The sequence below is a fragment of the Athene cunicularia genome, assembly GCF_003259725.1.
Source record: "Athene cunicularia isolate RWA chromosome 5 unlocalized genomic scaffold, athCun1 chr5_part1, whole genome shotgun sequence".
In the NCBI taxonomy this organism is placed as follows: Eukaryota; Metazoa; Chordata; class Aves; order Strigiformes; family Strigidae; genus Athene; species Athene cunicularia.
In genome coordinates this window covers 43,621,246-43,635,123 of record NW_020799101.1, presented here as the reverse complement: position 1 = coordinate 43,635,123, position 13,878 = coordinate 43,621,246, and the positions used below count along the sequence as shown (strand labels likewise).

At 33.7% G+C, this 13,878-nt stretch overlaps 1 protein-coding gene across 2 annotated transcripts in view; it reads right to left on the bottom strand.

Moving 5' to 3' along the window:
* Positions 1 to 478: 478 nt before the first annotated feature.
* FUT8 (fucosyltransferase 8) overlaps positions 479 to 13,878 on the bottom strand; it is a 128,604-nt gene continuing 115,204 nt past the window's right edge. For both annotated transcript variants that reach the window (XM_026849469.1, XM_026849468.1), the window contains 3 exons: positions 13,371 to 13,547; positions 6,223 to 6,373; positions 479 to 1,864 (listed from right to left, as the gene is read on the bottom strand). In XM_026849469.1, coding sequence (XP_026705270.1) covers positions 1,547 to 1,864; positions 6,223 to 6,373; positions 13,371 to 13,547 — 646 coding nt within the window. In that variant the 3' untranslated portion in view covers positions 479 to 1,546. The remainder of the gene's footprint in view (positions 1,865 to 6,222; positions 6,374 to 13,370; positions 13,548 to 13,878) is intronic.

Below are 13,878 nucleotides of genomic sequence, written 5' to 3'. Positions count from 1 at the left end.
TTCATGGTCAAGTGCATCCATTCGCTATGTCAACACTGTCCTTGGTCTATACATAAATAGAATTAAATATCCTTTTAACTTTTACTTTGTTAAGGTCAAACAGCCATTCTTTTTTATCTTTAGTCACGTGGCATTTTCTCAGAGTCTGAACAGTAAACATTTTCTGCACTTCCAGTATTCCAGATTGGACTGCACTAGAACCTGTATAATGCCATTAATATTCTATGTGGAAATAATCTCTTGATTTCTTGTATATTTTTAAAATATATATATATACACACACAACCCCCCAAATCTACAAATTTGTTTGTAAAATTGGTTTGTAAATTATCTCTTCTCTTAATAGAGAGCAGACTAGCAACAAATTTCAAAACACTAAGAATTACTAACAGTTTTATGTCATGCATAAAAATTCATCCTTGTTTATATCTTCTTGGAACCTAACGGTTTTGGGGTAAATTGTTAGATTTTTTTTTTAGAGTACTCCAGATTGACAGGTTCCATACATGGGATAATCTGAAGTATTTTACTTAAAAGTAATGACATTCAATGCCAAAATTATAAATGGCCATCTATAATACCCTAAAAAAATTATTTTTGGAAGAGAAACACAGAAGGTAAAAGAACAGTGCTAGAGAGTAAATGTAAGAAACTGAGCCACTGAAGTAATCCTGCTGAAACCCACTGTCCACAGAACTGAGCAATACTGTGTCACTAAGCAGTTGTTGTACTACACGACGAGTGTGTAAAAATTCAATTAAATACCAGCTAATTTTCCTTTGTGGGTTTTATGGTTTCTTTGGGTTGTTTTTTGTTTTTTCAATCAAAGGCAACGTCCAGAAACATTATCAATACTAAAGACTCTGTTCGTGGCACTGTTTCACAGAAGTTCCTAACAGACAGTGACTATTTTATTGTTGGATGTATCCTTTATTTTATTAATGATGAGATGTAATCAATGGAATGCTAAAAATAAACTTGTAAAGAAATCTAGTCTGAAATCTTAATCTGTTGTCTGAAGCGAGTTCAGTGGTCACGGTAACACCAGTTGAAGATTGACTCTTGCCCATTGTGAAATAGGCATGGCTCTTCTAAAAAGGTCACAAATTTTTCAAATATAGGCACCATGTTTTCAATTTTGCACATACAAAATATGTTCATGTCACTCAAATTACACAATGCGGCAGTGATAAGTCTGAACATTATTGTCAATTAATGGCAGAGAAAAGAGCCCAAAGCTCACATAAGACTAATGACTGGGACAAATCCTGAAAAGAGACTAAGAGTATAAAACAACAGTTTTCTTGTTGCATGTGGTTTTGTGTGTGCATGTGTGAGAGTGCATATAACAAAAAAATGTTTAAGAGTAAGTTCAGATAATAGCCCATCCATTCGTTCTCAGCTTCTTATCCAGTTTCATCGCTTAAAGGCTTTGATTTTAACTGCATGTTAAAATGCAAATTCAAATCCCATATAAACTGTTAGTGTGTTGACTGGTTCGAACCAATCAAAATTGAGAATTCCTGCCGACTGTCTTCCTTTTAATCTACTTGTCAGCCTCTGGGTATGTAGGATACTTGACTGTCTCAATTTTCTCCTTAACTTTATAGGACGGGTACAGGCCTGTTCTTCCTAATTTTCTATTGATGCCTTTTGAATAACCATCCCAGTGGTTTCCAGCTACTCCAATTATATCTCCAGGTTCCATAGGAATTTCATCAGCAGTTCGTGGATGATGAGCATAAATAGCAATCTGATTGTGGGCGTTCTGTCCCCCAAAATAGTAGATATCATCCAAAGAATGGAAATATGCTGAAGCATCTGGATGCAATGTCTGCATAATTTCATAGGCAACTCGACAAACCTTAGAAATAAAAACAGAAGAGAAGTCATAAATATTGTGTGCGCCTGCAGTACACCACAGAAGTCAGCAACCAATGCATAAAAATTAACTTTCATAGGAGGATCAAGTTTTGGAATATCCAGGTCAAAAAAAAACCCCAACAAACGAAACAAAACCAAAAAACCCTGTATATTTACTAACAAGAAGCATACAATTTCGCAGCATTTTAATTGGTACTCTGGTGATCAGATTTGGTAAATAAATGGATAAATAGTTAGAAGAGCTCCCTTTTCAGTAAAAATTAAAAACATCTGTATGAACACTAGTCATCCTGCTTTTTAAAATTAATAATGTGTAGCCACTCAAATGTAAAAGCAAATTTGTTTCCCCTTTCTACTAACAAAAACTGTATTTTATTTTCCTTTGTAACTTTAGAACTTACACTTTCAAAATTTATTCTGCAATAACAAAGCTTTACATTTACTTTCCTGAAGTTCCAATTTTCACAATCAAGCAGTTCCAGAAGTCCAAGACTTTAAAATGCTGTTAATATTAGAACAGTGATAGAATGATAACTGTTGGTAACTTGGAAGACAACTAAATGAAACAATTTCAGCAGACAATAATGATGTTGGTGAGGAGGAAGATGCATTTTGAAATGTCACATGCTACCCAGGGCATTTTCTTCAGGCTGAAAACAGGTCCCCATATCAGAATTTTGTTGGATCTCCCAGAGTTTCCAGAAACACAAGAGGCTGCCACTGTATTAAATAAAGCTCTTTTCAACAATGAGCTAGAAAGCTCTTCTCTGTCAGGTGTCCAATCTGGCCACTGTGACATTTCTGAATTCTGATCCACACAGCTGTAACTTTCTCTGATTTTCTGTAAGCTTTATAAAGCTTCATAAACTAACAACACAGCAGACTTCTTCAATATGAAGCAGCATTTCAGCTTTTTCATAATTTTCAGTCTATGTAACTATAGTAAAACTTGATTTTACTTTTCTTTCCTCCCTCTGAAGATACAGAGAATAGAACTTTGATCAGTCAGACTAAACATATTTGTACATTCCTAGCTTCTTTGAAAGAGGCATTTGCTTTAAAAATGTAATAGATTTCCTTTTATCCCTCTCCATCTGATCTTTGAATGAACTTTTCAGAAGTAGCTTTAAGAAGATCAGGCTGAAGTTAATTATTTTGAAGTACCTGTTATACCCCATACTACAGAAACAAATTTGATTACCCATACATTGGTAAGAGGTCATTTATTTTATAGCTTCGGTGACTGGTTTTGATGTTTTGTTCTCTGCATGTGTGGGCGCCCCAGGAGGATACACGCACACACTCTGTAAAAGATATTAAATCTCTTCAGTAGAAGTGCTTTTTGGTGAGTATAAGTGTCCTGCATACCTGACATAAAACATACATCTCTCAGCAACTGTTTCCTTTGTAGCGGGTAACTAAACTATAAGCTGTTCAGAACAGCAGGCAAAGAATACACATGCAGAATTATAGTTAAAGCCAGCCTCCCATTTTTTGTTCATAGATTCACTTGTTTTGCAGCCTGTACACTTACATGTACAATGCAAATTACAAAGACTAATAAGTCCTGGAAGGAAATGAGATAATGAAGCAAAATATGTCAGGCAGTGGGAGCTACAATTTCATCCAAATGAAGACTGAAGAGAAAAAAGCTCTTTGTTTTAATGTGCAATATTAATTCTGCTACTGTGTTACAATTTGTGTAGCTACCTACCATGTGGATTTTCTATGCATCTCAGTTAAGGCAGTGTTGATGAAATACAGTGACAAGGTAGGTTGTTTCCCTTCACTCCACATCAATTGATGGGCTTAATTTCATTAACAACAATATTTTAATGAAGTATCTGTTCTTTGGCTTATATCAGTATTAATTTAGTTTTGATAACATAAATAAGAATTAACATAGAAGACTTCCTAAAGCACCTGATTCTATTCACATATACTGTAATTTTCTCTTAACACCTCTATAGTGAAGCTTTGACTTTTTTTTGGCAAGGAAAAGAAAATGGAAAAAATCAGCATACAATTGATTACTGTGAAAGTCCAAAATCACAGTGGAAATAAAGTAGACTACATTCTTATACTTACTTTCTCTTCATACAGTTTGGACAAAAGATGATCACTAACAGTCTCATTTTGCTTACCTTCAATGCCAAAGTGATTACCAAACTGTTTATTTCATTGATGAAAGGACAGGAATGGTAGTTCAAATGTAGAGATCAGAGGATACAATTTTAAACTCATAAAAGAGAAAACTTTCTGAACAGCAGGAAAACTTGCAACAGACCTTAGAAAAGCCCAATATATGAAAACATTGCAGAGTTCCACATTGTTGCATGACCAGCAAAACTGGTGCTAAATGATTTTTGAGGAGTTTAAGAACAAGAAATTGCCCAGAATAAATTAGAGTAGATAGTTGGACCATAGTCCCAGCTATTGTGAGTAACAGCCTAATACAGGACTTCCTAGACTTTAGTAGAATTTTCTGCAACTCTGGAAAAGCAAGTATGTCATCCTGCAAACTTGTCTACTGTCAAATGCAGGGAGATGCAAAATGAAAGTGGAGCTCACCATGTACCTCAATGGTACCCTCACAAGGGTTGTACCAGATGATCTCCAGAGGTCCCCATCAACCTGTATCACTGTAACTATGTCAATGTATTTTAACAAATATTATTCTTTTGAAATTACCCCAACGCTTTAAATTCAATTACAATATATTCTGTCCAAGCCATCTGTATCTATATTTAAACATTTCTTCTCTGTTTATACCCAGTGCTTTATTTAAAGCAAACATTTTCCACTTTTAAACACAGCTATCTGAATATAGTAATAGCAGAAAATGTTATAGATTGCTTATTTTTTACCCAACACAATATGAATTCAGAATATGAACTGTCTCTCCACCAATGCACATGTGACATTTAAGATATACAGCTCTAGGTCTTAGCTGATAACCACCTTTCACTGTGATATGCATTCAGTGGACATACAGCTGAATAAAACATAATTATAAAAGTGGATGGCTCCTCACAAGCTTTTTTTAGTGAGGATTTTTACTCTGGAGCTTATTCATATAGTGCTCTGAAGTATATTAATATTAATAACCTTCTAAATATGCTATAAAATGTCATTTTCTTCACAGAGTTTGGTGAACAGTGAAAAAAAAATGTATACACAAGTATGACTGAGGGATAAGAGGTTTTTCTATACTTTTTCTGGTTTTGCCGTCTTCTTGTCATGATAATGGTATTAAGAATTATTTTTCTTATAAGAAATTGATATTAATATTATGCCTGTTACCTATCTAATTCTCACTAATGCAGAAAACAATTTACATTTGTGGCTGTGGAAAACATTTCTTTTTGAAGTGAATTTTAACTTTCAGTTTTGTGTCCACTTCCATGTGACAGTACAATGGTGTGTGATCATAACCTGTTGCCATCCATAGTGGAATGCTTTCCTAACCGGGAGTGTCATGTAACAGCATATATGACAACAGTAGGTAAAAAACATTCACTCTGATTTCAATCATATTTTGCCATACTTGCATTAGGTGGATTAGCATATCAGTTATAAAATATTGCTTTCTGATCTTTTTTAATCTTAAAAGAGCTTTTCATGATAAATGAAATTAATATACAATACAATGTAATAAAGAAAATTACAAAAATGACAACTGTATGGTTCAAGTTTTGTAATGGACTCCAACTTGCTTCATCAGACCACTCAACAAAGGAAGCTTCTAGTATAATAAGTATCTGCAACAACAAATTTCTACTGATTACAGTGGTCAGAATTCACATCTATCACATTGCTGCTGGACTGTTAGACTGAAGAGAAATTGGATGTCTGCTTTCTTCATTCTGTTCCATTCCCTAAGGCATTCAACTAAGGCAACAGCAGACACTTGAACTGTAGTAGAGTGCAATGATGTGTAGAAATGGATGGACACAAGTTATATATTAACTTTATGCAAAATTAAGCAGTGTTAAACGTGTTTAAGATTATTTTTACTTATTTTAAATGCCTTAACTAAGCTGCATAGAAATGGATAGATACAAGTTATACATTAACTTTATGCAAAACAAGGAACTCTTTAAACATGTTTATTTCTTGCTTATTTCAAACGTCTTAATTAAACCAGTAACTTCAACTGAAGAAAAGTAATCAACCAGTGCTTACATTGCTCTAAAAGTTCACACAGCATACCGAGACTCTAATTCTTCCCTGAAATTTTCATGAGAGCGCACTGAGAATAAGATTATAGGAGCATGAAGAAAAATACGGTTTAGAATTGGTACATATACTCCATATTGTATTTGTATTGCAGTTTACCTGGGATGAAAATGTACAGACCAGGAAGTCTGCTTGAGACAAAAAGTGAATATCCAGAATAACACCTCTTAGGGAATTTTCAGTGTATCGGTTATGAAGTCCTGCTGACCAGGATATGGAGTTATCACTGATAAATTCATAATTTGGATACCTGTGAAAATACAATACATTGTTAACAGCAAAGTCTTGCTGCCTTTTTTTTTTTTTTTTTTTTTTTTTTTTAAAAGAAGCATCATCTTTGCTGCAAGATAAGGTTGTTAATTTGTTTTGAGTCTTAGCTTTACAGGGAATGAATTACAATTTTGCTGAACACACTAGCACATTACTGCTGCCTCCAAACATACCCACTCTTTACCCAGAAAAGAAGAAAATTGAATAAAAATACACTGTAAGTCTGTCTGGGATATGACATTGTAGAAGTGAAAGAATATGAGTAAGTATATGCCACATGCTGCTAATGTTACTGAGTTTAGCTGAAATAAATCACTTTCTCTACTCCTAGATAGAATATGGGATTGTGTCTTTACTACATTTTTTTTTAACACTAAATTTTATTACCATACTCTCTACTTGACACCGATTATGACACTGCAACAAAAGCAGTCACCTGTAAAAGGGACATATTAAATAAACAAATCTAAACTAACCAAAAAAATAAGAGTCTTTCACAGTTAAGGCCACATAGAGAAAAAATTTTTCTATTTACTGGTCAAAAGGAAATAAAAGAAGTGTAAAATTTCATGTCAATATACCACTTGACATATCATAAACAAACCAGTAATACTTTAAGTCAAAACATTTTTATTTGAAATATAAAACCCTTGGTTTATATTACCTTAAAAATAAAAGTTTTTAACACATAACAATGACTTTAGAAGAAAAAACCCACCCTTTTAAAAAATGTCAAAAAAGAATGGTCTTCCCCAAAATATTTGTAACCCTTTACTGGGGAACTGAAATCTGAAATAAACTGTTTAAAGTACCATAAATTAATGAAATTTTCAGTCAGCTCCCACCAAAAATAACACAAAACACCAAAAATAACAAAGATATAACAAAGATGAGAATTATATTGCTGTTATACAAGAACTATATTTCAATAATGAACTGCAACTCATGTGACTAACCTGCAAACTACAAAATTTCAGCTACAGGGCTAACTATAAAATAACTTAAATAAAATCTATTTCTAAAATTTACAACTTCATAACAATTATAAAACAATATATTACATAAGATAGCAAGGCTGCAAATATTTCATTTGTAAGAACTAAATTATACTGTTTAAGAAAGCAAATGAGAATATGGAGCAGACTTTAATGCTGGAGCAACAATAACTTAGAACTGTACCTAAATGCTTCAAAGTCTCAGAATCCTGTGCTGAACATTGTTCAAAATAAGGTTATATTCACAAGTTTTTCAGAAGTTCCTGAAGTTAGCACCACTTGTATACAGCAATGCAGTGTGTGCATAGACTCTGAACACATGGTAGACATGGTTATGACAACCTCTCAGAAGAATATGCTTAATTTATTCCATTTTAATGTTAAAACTATGCAAAAACTGTTTTCAAAAGTGAAATGGGCTAATATAAAAGGCTTTTCCATCTAACATTCACTAGCCGTGACTACCAAATCAGGAAATTTATCTCAAGAGCAAACCAAAAAGCCATATACAAAATTTCCATATTTGAGGAAGAATTTTAGTTTACCTTCATAGAAATTTTAATAGAATTTTATGTTCCCAAGAGAAACACCTGCTCTAACAAAAAGTAACGTATGTATGATAAATTTCCCAGAGGTACTATGAGAACTTTAAAGGGTGCATCTGATGATGAATGTCAGGGGAACTTCATGCTGCATTAAAAAAGAGACAAAACAAAACAAATTGAAAAAAGTAGGAGAAGGTAGAAATATTTATTTGGAATAACTGATGTCTTCTGAGAAATTATAGGAGCATATGGATCAAGAAATAGTTTTTTCAAGATGAACTCTATCACAATGATAATTTATTTTTTATCTTCTCATGTCTAATTTTTTGTCTGTACTGACATTTTTTTGTCAGTATTTACCCAGCTCTCAAAATACAACAGATGAAAACACAGTATTTGTGACACAGTCTATTTCTCTTTCCATTGTGTGAATCATTTTAGTACTTTCCTAAAAGTACTCCATACTACACTGTAAAAACTAGCTGAAGAACAGAGACAGGAATCAGTCTTATTTCAGTCACACAGCTCTGAGGGGAGCAACATGAAGAAAGTTTAACAGGAGATGTCATTTCAATGGACAGTGAACATAGTAATGATTTTGCACACCCCTTAGCAAGTTCTTGGCATCAGGAATATTGCTAAAATTAATCACTTTTTTCAGACTTCAAAAATCAGAATCCACATGCCGAGTAGAGACAAAAGAAGCTTTCTTGAAGAATCTGATTTTCTACTAGGAGAAGATCAGTTTAATAACTTAACAGTTGAAGCACACCACAAGAACTGTATTATTGGATCTCTCAACAAAAAAAAACCAAATCAACGAACAAACCAAAACCCAAACCAACTGAAACCCGGAAGTATTTACACATCTTCTTATGCATATATTTAAAATTTTCTCCTTCCTCCCTTTATTCTGGAAGCAGTTTTTGAGATGCTTTTAAATCTGGTCTTCAATTCAGTTTGGTAAAATTGATCCAAATTTACCTAACTAACAGTTTCAGAATCATTTATCAACTCACATGTTAAAGTTTTCAAATAAGCACTTTTATGCTGTCCTGCACACACAATGCTGTATTCATGCTTGGGAAAAGAGGTTGCTTTTAAAAGACCCCAAAATGTGAGCATAATAGCAGCCATACTCAGTGTGACCAAAGAATCTTCTAGTACACCATCCTGTCTCCAACACAGGCTGAAAGCAGAGCATAAAGAAAAATTCAGTAAAAGGCCAAGCCTATACACCTCTCAAGCTTAGCCATACATGACCCACCAGCTTCCTGCATCAGGTGAGGTTTAATTCTCCTTCCCTCTCCTGAGTGCGCTTTAGATTCTATTTAAAGCTATTCTTACCACAATGACCACAAAGAATAAAGGACATGAAACTTCTAAAGCTCTATAGTTAGATCATGCTTCCTTCTATTCCCTTTTACGTCTGTATTTATATTATGATTAATGTAATACTTACATTGTAAGCTTTTGAGGATTTTTTTTTTTTTTAAAGCAGAACTTGGGCATGATCCTATTACTAGGATTCCTGAATGCATGGCAAAGGAATAATAAATAATAATATGTCATATTCTTACTGACAGAATCACCTAAATACGGTATTTTGTAGGATCCCTCCTAGCTTACCAAAGAAATTACCTACACAATCTCTTCTCTATAACAGGAAAGGACCAGACTTTGAAGACAAAGCCGAAGAATGGAAAGTGGCATAATACTGTTTGCTTTGTATAGGACTACATAAATGTAGTATATCTCTTCCACATATCTAAAAATAATACCTAATTCTTCTAAAGCTACCCAATAGATTCTTGAAAGCTATATACAGGCCAGGAAGGATTTTTTTTTTCCTTAGAAAAAGGGGAAAAGAAGAAATCAGAAGAAGGTGGGGAAGAGATAGTTTTAAAGTCTTTCCTTCCTGCACCTACCAGCCTCAGATAAGGACAGAAACAAATCACAGTTTTGAGACCATCTCAAATTCCAACTGGTTTCAGAAGGTGATCAACTAGTTGTGTCAGTATAGCTTATCACTACCCTGTGCAAAGGGTGCAAACCAGGGCAAGTTCCAAGCTCCTGTTCTCAATTCGCTAGGACTGGGGAGGTGTCCAGAACAGGCAATCCAAGTTTTCTTCCCAATGAAAGAAGAGTGTGAGCATGTGTGTAAACTGATGGAGTTAAGAAGTAATGTGTTTGTTCAGGTCTTGCTCTAAAAAGAATTGGAAAATATATGAGCTATTCAGACTCAAGAACTTTGAAGCACTGAATTCTACGTAACAGGGGCAGGAAGGATTGAAACAGCTAAAGTACAGATAGTACACAGGAAGAAAAGACATTCACCTGCTATGTGGAAGCAAATAAACAGTGAAAGAGGGTGGAAGAAGCAGTTTCATAAGTGCTGAAAAAAGCCTCCAAACCTCATGAGAGAGGCAAACTACTGAAGGAAAAAAGAGAAAAAAAAAAAAGGCAAAAGCAAAATACAGATGACTTTATGCGTAAAAATCCTGACAGGAAGAACGCAATTCATTGGATTTTAATGCTCATATACATGAGAAAGAGGCCTAAATAGATTCATATATAAACCAAAAATGTATTAAATATGGTTTCTTAAGAATTTATGTGTGTGTTCAACTGCATTATTTTGAATAATCTACCTTAAAAAGAGAAGATGCTGTAAATAACATTATAGAATGGAAAAATATAGTAGAAATGCAGAAGTTTGTATTTGAAAACTACTAAATCTGGCCAATAACAAGCAATTTACACCATCCCTAACATATCACTTACCTAAGACAAATACCACGACCTCTGTTTACAAAAAGTTGTCAAGTGCTTTAATCCCATAATCGTTACAGCTGTTGAACTCTCAACCATGCTCCTCTCTAATCATTTTGTTCTTGTATCATGATAATTCTGAAAATATATTGCTTTTTTTTTTTTTTCTTTTGGAAAACTAAACAAACAAAGCCACTCTACAAACTGATAGTACTGACTCCACTATAGTACTGTAATTGCAATTGATAGACATCTGACTGCAAGGGAAGTTTCTGAAACTACAGTCAAAACATTTCTGTTTTCATGACTAGGAATAGTCTGAAATACTTCTACTCACAGAAATAATGGCCAACGCTGTTTGACAGCCAATCACTCATATAAAGAGATTATCTTCTATCTAGTACTTACTGATATTACTGCACCCAATAATGAATGCAACAGAACCTACCACAGTACAATGTGACAGCTGTTTCTACCAAAGCTTGGTAGTTCAGTATGACTAGAACTCTTCTGTCAGACATGTAAGCTAATTTGGAACTTTCTTCACAGGAAAAGGAACAAAAGGTTCTTTGCTCCCCAAATCTGACCTTAACCTGCCTTCAGATGCCCTTAAATGCTGAAGCATCACGATGTGTCCTGCCTTCTATGAAATCACAGGGAAGTTTAAAATGCCCTCTACTGAATTGCAAGCAACAATAGGGTGCAAGCAACTTAGGAAATTATATTTAGGTGTAAACTATGACCTGAAAACTCAGCAGCCACACAAAAATTCCACTACTTACAGATTCTATGGCTTTTATTAAGAAAACATACAAAACGAATGCTGTACTAATGAGCTGTATCATCACAACCTTGCACTGCCACAGAAACAGCAATGCTTAATAAAATTTGGTATCGGTTTACTGAGCAAGTCATAATTCTGCTATTGGATTTTGTTGCTGTTGAAAACTTGGGACAATATGTTTACATAGGTAGTGCATCTCCTTATTCACAAACCTAAGTATACAGTGCTAAGGATTGAAAGTTGAACACAAAGAAGAAATGCGTAACTAAGACTCTTACAGCAGTATTGAATTCTGTTATGTTACAAACAGTACTTAAAGTTATTTAGGACAATGTAATGAATTAAATATTGTAACCTCAATTTTGTATTACCTGTCTTTTCATTGTTCAGATTTGCACTTTAAATGTTATGTTATCATAATTGTTTCTGCTACTGTTCTTGTCTATATATATATATATATATATACAAAAAAGGAAGGATTAGATTGCCATCATCTGGAGTTGTGTATGCTTGTTTAGTTTTTCCAAAACTCCATAATTTTAAACAGCAGCCCTTTATAGATATGAAAGAAAAATAGAAATAGCACAATTGAAACACACAGGTTTGCAAAGCTGTAGAAAATTCCTCTACTGCAAAATAACATTTTCTGCTTAGCTTGTATATGCCAAAAAAAATTTGTAATGCAGTATGTTATCTTATGTATTTTTCCTTGCATGTCTACCAAGAATAAATACTTCAAAAAATTGCTGCTTTTGATTTACCTTGATTTTGAAAAGTATTAATTTCCTTGCTTAAATGAAAAAAATACATATTCTCTGCTCAGCTCAAGGGAGATAAAATTTTGGAAACAGAAATAGGTGCTATTCAGTAGACAGCTAATTAAATAGGACTCAAATGGAAAAGATGCTAACTTTTACTCGGTAATGAATACACTTAAATTCAGTGCATCTGAAATACTTATCCAAGTTTCCATAGTCATACTGATAAGCATTTGTGAAATTGTTTATATACCATAAACACCACAACCCAAGAAAGATACAGTTAAACTTGGAACATTATTCTTCCATATGCATCTGCTTGCTTTTACTAAACAGAAGGTTTTGCCATCTCAGTGACACCTTGCAAAAGATGCAACTTAATGAGATTTACAGGAAAATACAGGCCATGTTAGGAGTAAATGAATGCATACTGTGCATTTCAAGGTTTGAACACAGTTATATTTTCTATGACAGGCTGAGATATCCTACAGCTAGGGTAGGTTGTTACACCCGTGTTGTGGAGAGCTAGAAGAAGACAAAGAGCAAAAAAGGGACAGTGACAATGTTACCGATCGGGAATCCCACATATATTTAAGGACAAACTTTAAAATTATTCAACATGTAGGGTGAAAGTCTTCTAAGCTTTCAATACAAAAATCTTTCTGAGAGAGTCATCAGAGGCTTTTCAACCAACTTGTAAAAATTTCTCTGGCTACTATTCACAGAAAGGTATTGTTCGGACAGGTGAAACTTCTTAATACATTAACTAGTTTTTACAATATTTCTGAATAATTTATTTTTAATATAGATATTCTGTAAGAAGCTTGGTGTGTTTATATTTATATTTTCACTTCCCTTTTACAGCATTGCTTTGGTTTTGAATAGTCGCAGGTATCTAGATTTTTAACATTAAGCTTTGAAAAGCATTCTTGGGGAAAAAAAGAAATCACTCAAAGAAAGAGAATGTCTGAGAGAAAAATCAAAACCACTGGAAGCTAAAATGCCATCTTAACTGTAGAAATGGTAAGAAAAAAAAATACACTAAGATTTCTACACAAAATAGTCAGAAATTGAGAAGCTAACCAGAAGGAACAAACTGTAATATAAATATAATTCATCTTACTTGGATTTTGCCTCTTGCAACAATGAAGGGTCATCTGTAGCCAAATACACTCTTTTTTTATCAACATGCATTCTGCGAGCAAGAAGTTCAAACCGCTCTTCAACATGTACCATATATTCTTCAATGGGATGAAATGCTGCCTCTGTTCCTACTTTGTCTGTCCTTCGGACGTGAACACTGGAAAAAGGCAGAAACTAAGAATTCAATTTATAAATACAATACATGCTTTAGTAACTGAAATTTAAACTTTAAATTTCATGCCTGTGATTTTAGAATTCATATTAAATAGAATCCCTACGTAAAACAAGAAAGGATTAAAACTCATTCATGTCCATCAAGACACACTGACAGTATTATCTGTCAGTCTTCTTCAAAGCAATATAATAATCTTGCAAGGAGGCAAAGGATAACTGGAAGAAAAGAATGAAGGAGATTTAATTATAGCATACAAGGTATTCTTTTTGTGCAGAATGATATGTTAGCTGGTGTAGTTAGACAATGCTTGATC